At 30.8% G+C, this 18,159-nt stretch overlaps 1 protein-coding gene across 1 annotated transcript in view; it reads left to right on the forward strand.

The window, feature by feature from the left end:
* The window catches only part of LOC129224987 (single-stranded DNA-binding protein 3-like), a 158,638-nt gene that overhangs the window by 17,332 nt on the left and 123,147 nt on the right, over nucleotides 1-18,159 (forward strand). The window contains exons 4-7 of the mRNA XM_054859535.1: nucleotides 3,767-3,851; nucleotides 6,170-6,211; nucleotides 6,987-7,070; nucleotides 17,405-17,500. Of these exons, the coding sequence (XP_054715510.1) occupies nucleotides 3,767-3,851; nucleotides 6,170-6,211; nucleotides 6,987-7,070; nucleotides 17,405-17,500 (307 nt within the window). The remainder of the gene's footprint in view (nucleotides 1-3,766; nucleotides 3,852-6,169; nucleotides 6,212-6,986; nucleotides 7,071-17,404; nucleotides 17,501-18,159) is intronic.

Below are 18,159 nucleotides of genomic sequence, written 5' to 3' on the forward strand. Positions count from 1 at the left end.
ATTTTTAACAGGCTATTAATTTTTATTTTATTGTTGTGTCTTTCACTGGAATTTCAGTGAAAAACACTCTGAATATGGCATCAAAAACAGTTGCAATGCAATGAAAGGTTCATGGTCTTGAATTGATAAAAATCACTTCATCAAATTTTTTCAAGATACCTTTTCATGATAGTTACAGCTGACACCAATGAAGTTGACAGATTAATTTAAATAAAATAATATTTTCTATTAGAGTAACTTTATAAGTCAAATTTTTTCACATAGAAATTTAGTTTGTTTCTGCTAATATTGGCAGATCTATGTATGATAGGAATTTATATGATGGAATTCCATGCTGAATTTTAGTTTATCACAGTTTATTTACGTGTTTTTCTTACTTATTTAAGAAATAATATCTCTATTAGAAAAACAACACACTAAGGTATTGCTTACAGAGTTGTTAAAACTATGATACTGAAGAACTGTTTCAAAGATAATATTTTCTTGTTTGGTAAAATTTTCTGCCGAATAGGGCCCAAATATTTTTAAAATTTTATCTACTGCTATAAATTAAAAAAAAAAAATTGCTACAAATTATTTTTTAAATCTTTGAACTATTAACCACGCAAAATTATGCTGTATGTGCGACCGACCTGTGTTTCGCTGTTTGGCAAAAATGTGTCAACTATTCGGCCTTGTTTGTGGCCGAATAATTCGGTCAAATAACTATTCCTTGTATCACTAGCATTTACTCCATACTTTGGATGCTTCCTTCTAAAATTTAAACTTTAGTACATCATAATCTAGCATCGTTATCGATGCTTATTAAGTTTGATTGAAAATGAGTTTAAACTGTAATTAAGCATTAATTTTACTTTTTCTTTCTTTCTTTCATGTTTCATTTGATTATTTCTATGCCTATATGGAGTAGAAAACTTTCATATGATTTTACTTAGAAGAATTGTAAAAATCTGCTAAATTTTATCCTTTAAATGAAGTTTTCCTGTCTATGCATTTTTTTTTTTGCTTGAATTAAGGCATGTCATATTCAGGCAAAATGAAATTTTTTTTTGATATATCTTTAAAAAAAATGCAACTGTTTATTATAAATGAAATTTTCTTAATTCAATGCTAATAGATGTGATGATTGTTTAAACTTATTAAGTTTGAAAGGTTGAAGACACCTTAACAAAAGATTCAAATCTACTGCTGACTTTAAAAAGCTTTTTTGTGTTCTTACTATGTAAGGAGAGTTAAAAGAAAGGAATTTATCTTTTTTTTTTTTTAATAAGTAAAATGCTATGAAAAATAGATCAGTTTGATAGCACCTTTGTCCTTTGTGCAAAATCTACCATCTCAGGGCAGATCTCTGACTCCATGAAAATGACAGAACAAATGAAACAGAAATTGAACATTTAGGCTGCAAAATAAAAGGGCAGCTCCAAAGTTTTATTTTCAAAAAGCCCACATTAAAGGTTAAAATATCACATCCATTCTAATATTATTATTTAACTTCAGGGTTCGCGTTTACGCGCTATAGCGGGTTTTTTACGCAAATTCGCGGGAAAGGGACGCAACTTCCGCAAAAATTCGGGTCCTAGGGACCCAGAACACCCAAAAGATAAAAACTAGAAAAAAAATTGTGGAAAATGCTGAAGATCTATCTAGTGAATGCTTTTAAGCTTCAATGACCAGGAGAATCAACAGAAAAGGATTAAAATGACCCTATCTCTGTATCAGCTATTCAAACACACCCCTACTGTTGACCAGTCAATGGAATTTTAGTGATAAGACTGGAGCTTACAGTGACCTCCTGGGGAGAGCTCAAGGAGCAAAATATTGCAAGTTCATAAATAGCCCATTGAACTCTATTCTAAGAATAAGTTCTCCCTCAACTTTTATCTCGGGGAAATTCCTGAAAACAACAATAAAGATCAAAAGTAAGAGTGGTTTCAATGCAATCTTCAGGATTGATACAGGACAACTGAGTAGTAAAAGCTTATCTATTTTGCATTCACCTAACCAGAATTACTTTTGAAAATTATTATCTTGCATCCTCAATAAAAGGATGGGTGAAAAAAAAATGGCGAACATTTTCCCGATCGCGCAAAACACAAAGTTCCGAACTTAACATTTTTCTTGTTAAATTACTTATGAATATGAATTTTATACAAAAGCACTTTAACCTTGTTCATTTTCTAGTAATTCACCTATTTCTGAGGGGCTATTTTTATTTGGACTTGCAAAAGTCACGTATTAATCGATCGCGCCATTTTGAAAATTGCGAAATTTTAAAAGTAGCACCAAAGCCAACACAGATATTTTAAAAGAGTCACAATGAAGTCAAATTTTCTAATTTAAGATTGCAAATGAGCAATTTTCATACTCATGTGAGAAAATGTTTCGTTTTTGCGATCGCGATTTTTGCGTTGTGTTAATTCGCTTGCGATTTTTTTCTATTTCTATGAAATTGCCATTGATAATTGATGGAGGGGGGGGGGGGGGCAAGTTGCTTTTTTTCACCTAGAAAAATGTTTATGAAAGCAAAGGTTAAGGGAGTGCTTTCTGCTTGATCAATCAAAGGCATTTATTTTTTATCTCATGGTAAAATCCAACTTTAAAGTAAATTTTGAGTTTTCCTCATTGTAACTGACTAAATAGTTTCTCAAATAACTAAATCTTGCAAGTGTATTATTTGAACATATGATAATCACAGAAAAAAAGGGCAAAATTAACCAATTTAGTTTATTTCATACCTTTTTCAAATAACTATGTGGATAGTTTCTTTTCCCTAAGTATAAATAGTTGTATATTATTCAATTATGTGCTAAGATTTTCTGTTTAAAATTTAAGGGACTCATTTTTTCCGCCAAAGGACCCAAATCTATTTCATTAATGGGTCCTTGGGACCCAAGTTACGGATAGTTGAGCGCGAACACTGAACTTCAATTATTTCTTCTGTATAACTACTCAGGAGCATACACAGGAAACTTTAAAAATAAATAAGGGAAAATGTGGATTGGTGTTTTCCAGCTCTAATGCTGACCTTATAAAACAGACCCACACCTTTTTTGCAGCAAATCCTTCAGTTTGATAGATAAACATGATATCTTTATGAAGCTAAAGAGGAGATATAAAATACACTTTTTTTTTCTTCACCTCTTCCAGAAGGGCATCAAAAGCAATTTTATGTGTATATTTCAAATTAGGTTTTTAAATCATTTAATGCATATTTTTGTTGTTGGGCTTCAACATTGAATTTTTCAGTGGGGATTTATTTATAAAGAAAAAAAAGTATTTTCTCTGACTTGCCTGATTTTTTAATTGATACCAATGAATTGCTTGATCAAAATTTTATTTTGTAGTTAGTTTTTATAGTTGTAATTACATTTTCAAGCAAGGAAATATCTTTCTTTTTATCCAAAAATATTTATTCAAACATGCTTACCTTCCTTTTTAAAATCCTGATTATAACCTTTATGTTTGATGTCAGATACATCAAAAATGTATTTTAAATAGCTTGATTTATAAGAACTTAAATAAGCTAAAATAATTTGGATGAGAATTTATAACTTTTTTATGTATGTATCTCTGTTCTGAAAGTTTTTTTTTTTTTTGAAAAGGTGATGGAGGTTGTCGTTAAAGTAATTGATTTTTTGTTTAGAATTTATGTAGAATCTTTTTATTTTTAGTTTATAATAATTTAGTTTTGAATGCAATGTTGATTGTACAATTGTACTATTTTATTGTCTCTGTTGCATTTTTAACCTTTTTAAAAACTATTCAGTGTCTTTTGGGACTTGTATTGCGCTGCTCCCGAGCGAAGAGAAACATGTGAGCACTCGAGTGAAGCTAAAGCATTTCATGACTATGTAAGTATGAATTTTGAAAAGCTATTTAAATATTCAGTTTTTGTCACTTCTGTATTAAGTAACAATTTGTTATATAATAATTTTTGTATATAATATTGGTTTTCTTAAGAGAGCTCTTTATTCTTTCTTAGAAAAGGCATTTGTCTCTTCATTAATTTAATTCAGATTTTATTCCTATCATGTGGTCTCCAATGTTCTAGTGCTCTTATTTTGACTGCAGTCAAACCCGCTTATTAAATATCAGTTAAAAGAATATCCTGCTTAATATAACACATTTTCATTGTACCAGACCAATGTGATGTGTTATTTTGATTCCGGATAATGGAATATCCCACTTATTAGAATATTTTTTCGTGCCAAAATGACCTTTCCATTAAGCGGGTTCGACTGTAGTTATAAAATATGATCTTGTATTTGTAAAGAGCATTTAGATTTATAGTTTTTACATACTTAGTAAATTCCCCCCCCCCCCAAAAAAAAAAATCTAAATAAATACATAAATGAATAAATAAGCAAGGCTGCATTTGTTTTGTCTCAACAATTTTACATTGCAGAGTGCATTAATGCCAAGGAAAAATTATTTGTAAACTCTAGGACTTCTATTAATTTCATCAATGGGGTGGTTTCCTTCAGTCAAAAGTACTACTTTGAGTCATTGAAATGGATAGAATAAGCAAAAAAAATAACATAGACCCAGAAAATACTTTCATTTTCTCAACAGTTTTTTTTTAAATTAATTTTTTTAAATGTTCGATTTTTCAAACAAGGCGTGGTGACATCACAAATAATGCACTTTGCCGCATCTTTCAACTACGTTTACACGTTATGATAACCAAGCAGTGAAATAAAATTGCGTTCAACCATATCGTTAACAATGCACGTGAGTAAAAATGCGAATTAAATATTTTGTTTTGTGACTGGCATTTCATCATTTGTGATGTCACACGACAGAAGTGTAAACAATAAAAGCCCACCAATTTAAGTAATTTTTTAAAAATATTAAACTTAAATAAATTATTAAAAAAATGGTCATCCTATTTTTTTAAGCATGTTCTTTCAGAAAAAAAGACTTTCAAAATTTTGGAAATGACCTCATTGTAACAAAGCTCAATTCAAATTCCCCTGTCCACAAAAGTTGCTAAAATAGCTAATTTCGAAAGTTTATTTCTTCAATTTTATCTTGCATGAATCAAGTATAATTTACCCTTTCCTCTTGTCATTACTACTAAACAACCAGAAAAGAACTTTCATTGCTGCTGAATAAAATACCCTGCTGGCTATTCCTTGTTTCGAACTTTTTTTTTTCAGTTTCAGAAGCTGTGTTGCACTGAGCTTTTCCATAAAGTCTGAGAAATAATTTGTCTAGCTAGTCTCTGCCTTTCCTTTACGAGCCTTTTCTAATTTGATAGTCCTTTCGTAATATGATAGTTAGGAATGATTTTATCTTGCAGTAAGATTGGGTAAAAATATTTATATCTAATATGCGTACAAGGTGAGAAATATGAGGAATGTTGGATTTCTAGAATCCTTGCCATTGTGAGAAAGTCAAGCTGAATTATATGAGAACATTTATGGTTTTTGGTATAATTTGTGTCGCCATTAACATGTTCTATTTCATAATTTTTGTCTGAATATTATTTATCAGAGTTGATAATTATTTTATTTGTCATGTTCTAAAGTCAATGTTAATTAGAAGTACTATGTTTGATCTAAAGTACAATGGTAATAATATAACTGTTATGACAAATTAGATAGTTACGCTTAAAGCTGACATAGAGTTCAATTTTTTTTTTTTTAAGTTTCAGTAATTTTGAAAAAATGTTCAATGTATTTCTCAAAATGCAGTCCTAAAGCACTGTTTTTTTTTTTTTAAATTAATATATGGTTGCCAATGGTTTATCCTGATAGTTTTTTGTGGGCAAAGGAAACAATATTTCAAATGATAATGATGATATTGTATGGTTAATGCTTTGTCACTCGAATGTATGAAGCTATAGTGAATTCAGTGAGAAACGATAGTCGAAGTAAACAAAGCAATGTGAAACTTCGCAAATACTGTTGTCTGGTGAAAATAGCACCAGTCGGACCAGCGGAAGTTTCAGTATTGCCAAACTAATGAGTAATGCCTGAAAGGAGCAAATATTGGCACGAAACAGTAACCCTCTTTGTTTACTTCTGCTATCAATTCTCTCTGAATTCACAAAAATAAATATTTAACTAGTAAAACAATCTTTTTATCTTTCTCTCTGCATTATTCTACAAATATTTATTCCCCAAAGTTATGAGCAGTTATTTCCATTAAATTAAATATTTTGCAGGGCTTTGTTAATTCGGGTTATGCTGTAAATGGAATTGCGCACGTGAGTACAATTACCTCTTCATTTATTTATTTTTTTTAATGTTTTTGATTTGCATCTTTTATTTGATTTTTTTTTAGTTAAATATTATTAAATATATTTTGTTTTTTAAAAAATGAAACACTTGTTCAATTCAGCATTCACAAAAGATTTACAAAAATATTACAGTGGGAAAGAGTTTTCTGCAAATGATGCAAAGTGTTTTGCATACTGTATGAAAAGTGAAGTCTTAAACTGGCTAGAATATACTTTTGGAGGATATATTTTATGTAATAAACCTATTGCTGACTGTTCTGATATATTGTTTTTTTTTTAATTATCCTGCTTTATCTTAACAAAAGTTCAAGAACCTGCATAATGTTTATTAAACTTTAAAGATATTATTTTCTGACCGTTTTTATGATCAGAAAATGATTAATTTTTTCTTCTTCTCAGTTTATCCTTATGATTTATTATATTATAATAAAACTTAATGAAATGAATAAAAGATTTGTTTTCTGCTGCATAACATAAATCTTAACTTAAAATTTGATAGATGTTTAGATTTGTTAAATTCAGTTATTTACCAATTTCAGTTTTAAAAACCTTCTTAAACACACCATAAAGAAAATAAGCAGTTATTTTTTACTTTTGTTTTGAAACTTGTTTTCATTGTATTGTTTTCATATTCTGAAGATAAAAGATTGTTTTGCTAAGTTTCCTACAGTATAATTCTTTTGCATGTTAATTTCAAAATGAGCATTACATTTTAGCATGCTAATTTTAATTTCTTTTATAGAATCCCACAGCTCCAAGTCCTATAGGGCAAATGCCACCAAATGACGGAATGCCTGGAGGACCAATGCCTCCTGGTTTTTTCCCCGTATGTATAATACTTTACTTCTGGTGGATTATTGTGTACTTGGTATTAAATTCAGGATTAGTTCATTCTATTTCAATTCAATGCAGAAATATTTTTATTTTCACCAGTATCATGTTTTCTTAAAATTCAGGCTTCAAGAAATATGACATTTTATCAAGATATGCAAACCTAGGGTTACCACAACTTACATTGGCTAAATGCAAAGACCTTCATCTTAATAAGAGAACAATGGGGGGAGGGGGGGGGGGCATAATGACATACCATCAAAATAGCTCAAAACGTGATGGAAATCTCACACAAAGTACCAAATTTATGCCTCATTTCCAGTAGCTTTACATTTACTTCAATCTTAAAAGAAATTTAGAGACTTTGTACAACATTGGGATATTTGCAAAAATTCTACAGATTTCTGCAAAAAATCACCTCAGACTGCTTGCACCTGCTTTATGCTCCTTAAGTGCCTTACAGGGATGAGATCTTTCTAGCTTTTTCTGGAATTACAGCTTTCTATGCTTGTTCTATAAAGTTTTCCCCCTTGTTTCACTTTTTCAAGCCTCAAAGTAATTCTATATTTCTTATAAATCTAAAAAGATACTTATTTTCATTGCATTTTTGGTTCCTTTTCCTTATTTTCTTCCTGATCTTCATTCACCTCAATTTCCGCCATAAAGTATTGTTTCAAATTTTGTAAATAGCAATTGTTTTATGATTAATTTATGATTAAGCCTCAGAGCAATCCTATATTTCTTATAAATCTGAAAAGATATTTATTTTCATTGCATTTTTGGTTCCTTTTCCTTATTTTCCCCCCGATCTTCATTCACCTCAATTCCGTTCCAAATTTTGCAAATAGCAATTGTTTTTATGATTAATTTATTATAATCTGGCTAAATTTGGCGTTTGTTCCATTAATTTTCATCCAAAATAATCTTAGTAACTTTACCTATAAATTGTTTCTTGTAATGAATACTCAACCCCCCCAACATTCGAATAGAAGTATATTGTCCCGTGATATGATTTGCAAATAGAATGAAAACATCGAGAGAGAAACAATAGAAAAACAAATAGAAGTGCAGCGCCTCCAATTTTGTGGAGATTTCTCTAGCGTTATAAGAGGGTTAGTCTGCTTTTCAACTGTCTAGTCTCAGCCGTCAAGCTGGAGAGCTTGTATATGTCATTGTGAAGCCTTTGCGCTGTGTTTTTGCGTATTTTGATGTAAATACGTGTGCTACCATTGAGTTTCCCTTCTTAATTGATTTTTGCTTAATTGCTATGGTTAATTTGGTAGTTTTTAACAGTATTTCTTGTACATAGCTGTAAATAAATCTCCTGTGTTTTTCTCAAGAACTGTGTCATCATTTAAAGATTTTCTTGAAGTGGCCGGACTCATAACAGCATGTTTTTGAAACATACTAACATTGAATTATGTGCATAACTGAAAACTGAATTGCCTTGTTTGAGATTTCAATCCTTTTGCATCCTCAAAATGTATAAAATATTTTGAAATTTCTGAGGCTTTTTGTTATGTGCTACCGTAACTTGGCTCATTTTATTCAATATTTGAGTAATTTATTTATTATTGACGTTGTTTTAGTTGCTCATTCATACCTGAATCTGAAATTAACCAAAAAAACTTGGGTTGACACCCAGGCTCAGATTTTTATATATATATAGCATTTTGCATCTTTGCTCTTTTTATACATTTAAGAAGGCATGTAAAATATTTTTGGAAAATCACAAATGGTTTAGGTCTTATAGCCTGTCGTAGTCTTTGGAATTTTGCAGTTTTCATGCTCATCTGCTTATTTTATAACTTTGGTGATCTTCAGTTTGGTTGAAAGCCGTGATGTTTCCAGAAGAAACTAATTTTCACAGAAATGCACAGCGTACAGTCAAGTTTTGAAAACTGAAAAAAATATTAAAAGGCCCATAATTTTAAATATTTTATAGTCATGAATTTTGTTACAAGTTGAATGTACTCTTTTCTTAAACAGAGGCTAAAGTGCACCTATTAAATTTGTCTATTTGTTCTTTGTGTGCAAGATTTTTTAAGCCCTGATGTTTTTTATAACTGAAATTTGAAGAATACTAGAATACAATTCTTTGAGAACAAACAGTGCTGAAGTTCTTCCCGAACATTTGAAGTGAATTAGCATGGGAACGTTGTTTGCGTTGTTTCTTTGAAATTGGTAAATCAGACCCCTTATTGGTCGGCGTGTCTTCTGGAAGCTTTTTTCATTCATTTTTAGATATTGACCTTTCCGCATGTTTTTGTGATGAATTTTATTTCCTCCTTTTCACTCTCATTCCTGCCTGAGACACTGGTTTCTGGGATCGTGATTTTCGGAAAAAGTCACGTTTCTACACGTACAATGCTTGAAGTGCATGCAGAACAATTTTGTTCAAATGATTTTACGTCGCAGAACATCACAAAGTATTTTTTTTTTTTTGGGGGGGGGGGGTATAAACATCTATTTTTCATTGAATTTTCTTTTTCCCATTATAAAAACAAGATAGAAACATGGAGGCCTTGAGTTAAAAATATTTTGCAAATTAATATTGCACTTAAATAGCAAGACCCTTTTTGTTGATACAGTTTTCATGTTTTGTGCAATTTGAAACATTCAACTTTTCTATAAATTATTGAACTTTACTCCCCTTTGAAACCTTAAAAGGCTGTTTATCAACTACTCCTCAATCCAGTTTTCGTTTTGTTCTTCAAATAAAAAAAAAAAAAAAGAAGAAATATCAACTTGAAAGATTTAGACAACTTTGAAAGAATAATACTATATTGTACGATTTGATGTATGATTTGAATGGTGGCACTAGTACTTGAAATACTTGTCACGCCATTCCACATGGTTTTCTGATCACGCTCAATTTTTGGAAGAATGATTTAAAAAATTCTTCCATTTTTCTCTGCTTGAGTATCATCTTTTGTTATAGTTGCTTATAAACTAATTCCAAGCACCAGATTACAGAAATTTGATTGGTTGTCTCATCCCAATTAGAATTTTTGCTTTCAAAGCATTCAACAAATCAGTTCCAAAGTACAGGTCTTTTTTTTTTCAACATTGTTAAGTTTAATTTTCCAAAAAAGTTTGACTATAGCAGAAAAAGAAAAAAGACTAGTCTGGAATGGAAACTGATGTTCTTCATTATTATTCAGTTAAGAATAAGTTAGGTACTAGTTTTTGCTTCAAATGTTTACCGAATATTCGAATAGTTATGTAATTTTTGAATAGTATAAAAATATTTTTGAAACTTTAAAACTGCAGCTGGAAATTGCTTTAAAAAGTAAAAGAATAATTTTATTCTCTGAACATCATCAATACTACTTTAGGCATAATTTTCGAAGTCAGTGCAGAAACGAGAGGAAAAATGATATGTAACCTAAGGTGGTTCTAAAATACATGTAAAAAAAGTTTCTCCTAGATACCAAGACACCCCTCAATATTTTAAAGACTTGTGAATAGCAATATACTGGAAGAATTTTAGCTTCCTATTTCAACTGAAAGAGGGTGCTCAACCTCCTCCCCCAAACTTCAATAGTATAGGGAGGGGGTTAAAAAAAATACTTCGAACTGAAAAAACAATGCTACATATTTTCTAATATACACTAGAAATAGGCATATACTTTGCAATGTAACAATTATTTACAAAAAAACAGCTGGGAAAATTAAATATTTCATCTATTTGTGGCTTTTTCTATGATACGGCTTATGTTAAATTAAGGGGTCATTGAGCACCGTCTTAAAATTTGAGTAAGAAGCTTAAACTTTTACAGCATAATACAATGAGCAAGTGTAAAAATAATAGGGGGTGTCCTGTACTAAGCTGAAAAAAAGCTTTTTTGAACCACCCTAATGTAACCGTTTTTCATGTACATTTTTTCAGGAAAACCAATGAAACTTAAGAATGAGAGATTTATACTGTTATACAAATAGATTATCGTCGATGTAATGTCTGAATGCTATTGAAGAACCTGGGTCCATTAATATTTATATTTGAAATCGAATTATGGTTGTGTTTTATTTGTGTGCCAATTTAATTAGGCCATTTAAATATTAACGGTTTCCCAAACTACTTTATATTTCACTAGAGTAGTTTCACATTACTCGTGATAAAAATCCTATATCTCCTTACTTGGCGTCACCAACCCTGTTATCAGCATAAATGTAAATAAAAATACCACTGCAGAAATGATAGAGAATGAATTTCATGTTTGTTTCAGAGAAGCCTTCATTCAAAACCCTCATTATGATGTCCTTATTGTCTTCACTTCCATTTTTTTTTCATGTGCAATAGCTTGAACTTAAACTGCATGTCAAACAGAAAAAGTTGTGCTTTTTAGGAATGATGCTTTTATTACATGAATTGATAATTAAGTCTTCTGGTAAGCAAAAATGTGCCGCTCATATGGGATGGCAAGGGATTTTTGCTCTAAAAATAATGCACTTGATGAAAATAAGTGCTGTGGCTCCACTGCTATTGGTTTTACTAAAATTAAGTAATTGTAGACATTTAAAAAAACATCCGCATTAACTTCATCGCATTTTGAAATAGACTTTTCTTTTCTAATGCCGGGATTTTGCTCAAGAACTGCAAACTTTGGACAAAAACGTTGTATGGATATGTTTTTTGCTGTATTCAGTTTAACTTGCATTGATAATACCCTTGTTGCTTCATTAACGTTTGTCATTCTATCAGTGAATTTCATTCATTACACTGAGGGGTGACTACTGCTTGAATTCACCATTTCACCAAGTTGCAGTGTCAGTAAAAGTGTTCAGATAACTTCGCTAATTTTACCTCTCACTTTAAAGAGGAATTCAAAACCATGAGCTGCTTAACTCACTGTACTGTCATGCGAGTCATCATGTGTTTCATACAAGTTTCTGTCCCCGCTTTTAAAGTCACTCGGAATATATAAATACTGTCAGATTTTTCATTGCTTTCTTCTTTGGAGCGCACTTTTTTTAATTTAAAGGTTTGAGTGTAGTACTAAAGCTTACAGAAGTGCTCCAAGCTCTAACATAGCATTTAGGCTATTCCAGCGGGTTTTGGAATATGTAAAACACTTTCTCCATTTTTTCTAAACAGTAATTTACTGGATTTTAAATTTTAGTGATGGTTTTTGAAAATGCTTATAAGTATTTGCATTTTCTGAATTGATGAACATATGAAAACTGAAACTTCGAATGAGATTACCAATACATTCTCAGAAAAATATATGAGAAACTGTTTTTTTGCTCTTCTTACAGATATATAAAGTAGAAGATTCAAACTTCAGATGATGCTTGTGAAAATAGTCGTTTTATGAACGGCAAAAGCTGGTAAACGCTTGAATGGAATTTTTTTTTTTTGTGGGATTGAGGACAGAATCCTGCGGAATCAATCTGCTATTTAACCTGCGGGATCGGGATGGGAAACCCTAGCTTTATAACACTGGTGTGATAAAATATACTATTTTCAAATGCTTCTCCATTCCACAAATTGAAAAAAAAATGTTGCTATCACTTGTTCAAGGGATTTATTATTCACCACTAACTTTCAGTTGACTTCAGAGCATGAGAGGAATTTTTCCAACAAAAGACAGACTGTAGAAGTCAATAGAAATGTTATATTATACAAAAATATTGCTCCCTTTAAGCACAAAGTATGCTCCTCAAAAGCAAGTTATGTTCCCAAAGAATTAACATTGTAACCCCACCAAGTTTTTCTGATTTCCTTGTTAAATCTAGGTAATTAAATCAAGACTCATTATGGACGAGTTCGACTATACCTGATTGACACATTTTTAAACTGAATTCAATGCAAGCCTTAATCATCATAGTTTGTTGATGATTATGCTACTCCAACTCTAATATTCATTTTTATGATCAACTTCTGGGCTGACTTAGAAAGGCAGTCTAAGCCCCGAACTACTGAAACATTTTTGTTATAATAGATTATAAATTTTAAACCTGCTGATTTTCCAAATTTTTATAGATAACAGCAACAGAGTTCCCATTAGAGGATAGGCAAGAAAATATTGCACTCCGTTGAAATTTAGGATTACATTTTAAAAAATTGAGTGGGAAAAAAAATTCAAATATTTGTTCTATGAAAGATTTAGTGTATGAATGTTGCTGCCTCCTGTTTTTGCACTGAAGTGGTGTAAAGTGCAGCAGGTTTTCAATTGAGAGAAAATCATAAGGTTCTGATATTTTATGAGAAAAAATTAGTTGAAGGTAATCATCTCTTAAATTTAAGAGCATGCCTTTTGTTTTTTAATGCAAAATAATTTTTTGTAATTATTTACTATGAAAGAGTTGAATTTAACTTTGAATACTTCTCCATTTTTGCAATTTATTCATTTCTGCACTATTTTAAAAACCCATTATTCTACAAATAGTACTATAGATGATGATAAATATTTTTAATAGAATTAAATTGAAGTATAAGAAATGATTTTAAGTGTTGATGAAAATGTATAATTTTTGCACTCCTGGTTTTGAATGGTCTGTGTTTGTAACTGTTATTTTTGTGTTGGGTTCATTTTTGTGTTAGAAATTTTGTGAAGTGTTAATTTTTGTGACTGTGAGTTATGATTATTGTTGCTAGTATTTCTGACAACTGTAACATTTAAATTTTGCATCTTTATTTCTTGCAACCTTGTTTCAGTTGATACTATTAAATGAACTCAATCTGCTGTTTTCTGTTTCTGGGATGATAGTCCAGCTCTTTTCTGGACTAAATAATCAATCATTAACTTTGGAAAATTATTTATTAATTCATGGGCATACTTTTAAAGCTGTCAGAGTATGGAAGAGATTCAGAAAAAATACAGTAAAATGGTGGGGGGAGGGGGGGGGGTAAAAGTTTCATGGAATCCAGAATAAAAATCACTGGTCCAGCGTCTTTAGCATTATTATCAATGCTACCTTTTTAAAAAACAAATCAGTGATTTAATTCAGTAAGCGGGATAAAATTGCGAGAATATTGCACATTGAAATAATTTTTTTTATGAGAGTTCTTTTAAAAGCCTATGATTCTATCTGTCTCGTGCTCTATCAGCTGTGAGTGAGCAGGAAAAATAATCAGGGTGAGTCAGATTTCTGTTTTGTTTTTCCGATTGCTATTGATATGGTTCTTGACGTCTCCAATAAACCGCAGCTCTGATTATGTGATGAGTGTTCCAAATAGTAGAACAACCGCTATTGAGCATTTAACTAAGACTCAAAATCTCGAATAAGCTTAAAGAATCGACAGTACAAAATGCGGTTCATTTATGGTCAGTTTCCTCAAATGTTGACTTGTATTTCAATGATATTGCAGATGACCTGGGCAAAGGCAAAGATCAAATTCCCATTGAATTCATCATGAGCTTTTGTGCTCCTGGAGAAAAATAATGATTAACAGACTTGTTGCTCTCAACTCTGTCACTTTAAGCACTAAGAGGTCCATTTAGGAACCGCTTTGAATTATCAAAGAGACCAAAAATTAAGCCGTTTTGGCAAGATTTAATACTGGATGTATTATAGCTTTTTTTTTGAAGCAATAAATTAGAGATTCACTGTACCAGGGTTTCCGCTACAGTTGCAATTTTCGCAAAATGCTAAAATAGTATTTAACTTACGAAAATGAAGCTAGGCATTTTTGAATTTTTGCTCGAATAAGAGAAAAAGAAAAAATGAACAAAAACGATGCATGATCCGAGAGAGGAAGCAAGTATAACAATAGTCAATAGTGAACTTAATCTTATTATAAATTTTAGCTTACTTGTTTAAACTAATATTAAATTCAACGATACTTTCTCTTAATGGGTATTAATTTATGTCCCCAGAATGAATGCTTTATTGACGTTTTAAAAGTCAAACTCCTGTTCTCTCAATGCTAAATACAGTTCTAATTTTTTATTTCAAAATTGAAAAAAAAAATTAATTGCTGCCTATTCTTTTTTAAAGATGTTTTGGTTGAATCTAGAATTTTGCTTTCAACTGGAAATAATACACGTATAGACAATTAGAAGGATATGCAAACATATTCATTAATCATCGACATTTTAGCATTTTTCAAAAGCTTTTTTCCCAATCTTTGCTTTTTTGCTGACGAGCTTTTGAACTCAGCTTAAACCATGCACTGTACATTGCCAACAAGAACCGTCTTTACTTTACCATATTCTGAACTGTTTCAGTCTGAGTCGAGATGACCAAGAAAAGACGTCTATCATAATGATTGATTTTTTGAGACTGAACCTGGTTTAGTTTATTCTTGATTGGGCGTAATAATGAGTAACAACAACTGAATTACCTTAAAGTAATAACACAAAAGAATAGTGAACGAAGTTGCTTTATGTTAAAATCTATTTATACTGTATGATTTATAAATTTTTAACTAAACTCCTGTCTCCAAGGTTTGTACAGGTCATAAAATCCTGGAAAGTCATGGGGTCCCAAAAACAAATCTGAATTTTGAAATCCCATTGCATCCACTTCTGTAGCAGCCCCCCTTCTTCATTTGCAATGTGATTTTACTGCTTAGACATCACTAGTTTAGAACTTATTATTTTCAACACTTCTTATATTTTATATTCTGTAGTAGCAAACTAACACGTTCTTGATTTCGCCACGCCCACTCAAAAAACGTGATTCAGTTGCATCAAATAACGTTTCAATCACTCGTAAGAACTTTATTATTAAATAAATCAGAGTTGACCTTAGTTTGTTGTAGGTTTTAGGACATGAAGATCTTTAATGAGGCGATAGAATATAGAAATAGGGGAATTCTAATACTCGAAAACAGTAGTGCCCAACATATGGCTCGCGAAACTGATTCATGCGGCCAAATGTTACGTTCAATGTCAAGAATCTAACACTATGTTCTGAAATTTCTAAACCTATTTATTTATATTTATTTGAAAATGCATAAATTCGTTAACACGTACATTTGAATCAGAAGATTTATTTACTACTGAATAATTTTTTGTAAATATCTGTTTTGGAAACTTGAATTTACTGGAGAATGACTTTACTTTTAAAGAACCAAAATACTGACAGGTTACATGCATGATTAGATGCACTGTTGACACTAAAAGGCAACTTTTAAAGCAACTTTATTGATACTTAGGAATAACTCCTTCAACCTTTGTCCCATTCTTTATCGTTCTGCCCTTTTATGAAGGAAAAAAAAATAGACATTTAAGCATCATTATATTGCATTCACTGCATTTTTATTTTACTTAAGTTTAAATAAAGTAGACAAACAAGAATACATGAAATACACCGCCAGCTCAGTCATTTCCAGCCGAGGACTGCAGTTTCGTGTTTATTAGCACTCATCAGCCCGGCATAGGAAAGTGACTGAGCTGGAGATGGAAAAACCTCTTAAGGAAGCCAAGAGTGCCAAACAAACTGGTAGCTAATTCTATATTAGCCAAATAGCAAACCATCCAAAAATTAGTCTGAAAAGAACTTAGTGTAAAACCTTTCATAATAAGATTGCTGCTAAAAATTTGAACCCCAAAAGTAGTTTGTTGCTTTGCTGTTGTGCTAGTTGAATTTCTTCAAAGTGCAAAAAGTTCATTTGTTTGATTTTTTTAATGTAAGGTAAAAAAATTTTCATTGCTTTGTTTTTTTACCATTAATATTTTGTGAAGTGTTGACTATATAAAAATATATGTAATCTTGAAAGCATCATATGTAAGTAACTTTTTACTATTTTTCTTGCTTTACATTTCAACAACCTTAGGGTGGAAGCAGTATTAATGTTTCTGAGAATCATGTATGTAAATTTTAGTATTTTATTGTTATTTTTAAGTTACATTGCAGGGTTGAGACATTTTGATGGTTCTAACCAGAAAATTTCCATTTAGGAATGTTTGTATCTTCCTCATTTGTTGTTATAATATAATTTTGCCAAAATATTTTGAATGCAACTTTCTTTTTTTTTGCGTGATCACTATTTAAATTATCAAACAAAGCATATTTATGTATTGTTATTCTGAAATTCATTTGGCTCTATAGAGTTAGTTCAAAATTTAAAATTTTATTCTGTTTTTATAATTTCATATTAAACTACAGCTCTTAATGAGTAAAAATGTCAATAAAAAAATATTGCCTTATATGTACATATATAAATGTGTATGTAACAACATAAATTGTGGTTTTGCCACCACGCCGGTTTTAAAAGAAAATGTCTTGTTGGTTTCTCCTTAAAAGATTAAACACATACTTAGATATCTCAACCCTCATCCAAATATCATGTTTGTTATGTGTTTTTGTGGTCAAAATTGTATTGTACACGTAGCTGCGAAAGTATTCATAAAAATTGCTTTGTTGTCCTTTTCATAGAATTCTCATATGAGACCATCACCACCACAACAGCCTGCTTCTCAGCCGTCCCCCCACCCACAGCCACCTCCTCACTCGCAGATGATGCAGAATCAGGTAAGCAATTCAAATGTATTTTCATTGTGAATGCAATAATGTTTTTGTGGCTCATCTGATTTAAGAAATAATGTTTTTGTTGTCGTCTTGTGCCAGCTAGTCTGGCGATTTGGGTTGTGCTTATATATTGGGACATGCTTATATATGGACCCGTTAATGGGGTAGGCAACCATTCACAACACAACAACACTTTCACACAAAGGAAGTTCAAAGAGAAGGTACATCCAGTAAGCCGAGATTTGAACCCAGGACCTCTTTTAAGAAATAATAAGAAATATATATTTATTATATTTATGATTAAAACTAGGTATGAAACATATTCAATGTTTCTGTAAGTTTTAGTAGAAATATGAAAGTAAGGGCATTAGCAATGCTAAATGTTGCAGCATATTAAGTTTTAATATAATTTTGTGCAATTACTAGCCTTCTAGTATTTCTAAGGGCAACCAATTCTTGTGTTGAAAGTTCAAATGACTCAAAACTTATTTTTTTTAATCCTTTTATTCAAAAAAACTTGATTTCAACCATATGTATTGAGAAATAATCAATTGTTAAGAAAGTAGAATTTTAAGAATTGGCATATTTTTTTTCGTTAAGAATTGGCTTTTTTTTTTTTTTTTTTTTTTTTGTCCTTTATTTGCAACTTACAGTTGAGCCCA

The sequence above is a fragment of the Uloborus diversus genome, chromosome 6 (assembly GCF_026930045.1).
Source record: "Uloborus diversus isolate 005 chromosome 6, Udiv.v.3.1, whole genome shotgun sequence".
Lineage (NCBI taxonomy): Eukaryota > Metazoa > Arthropoda > Arachnida > Araneae > Uloboridae > Uloborus > Uloborus diversus.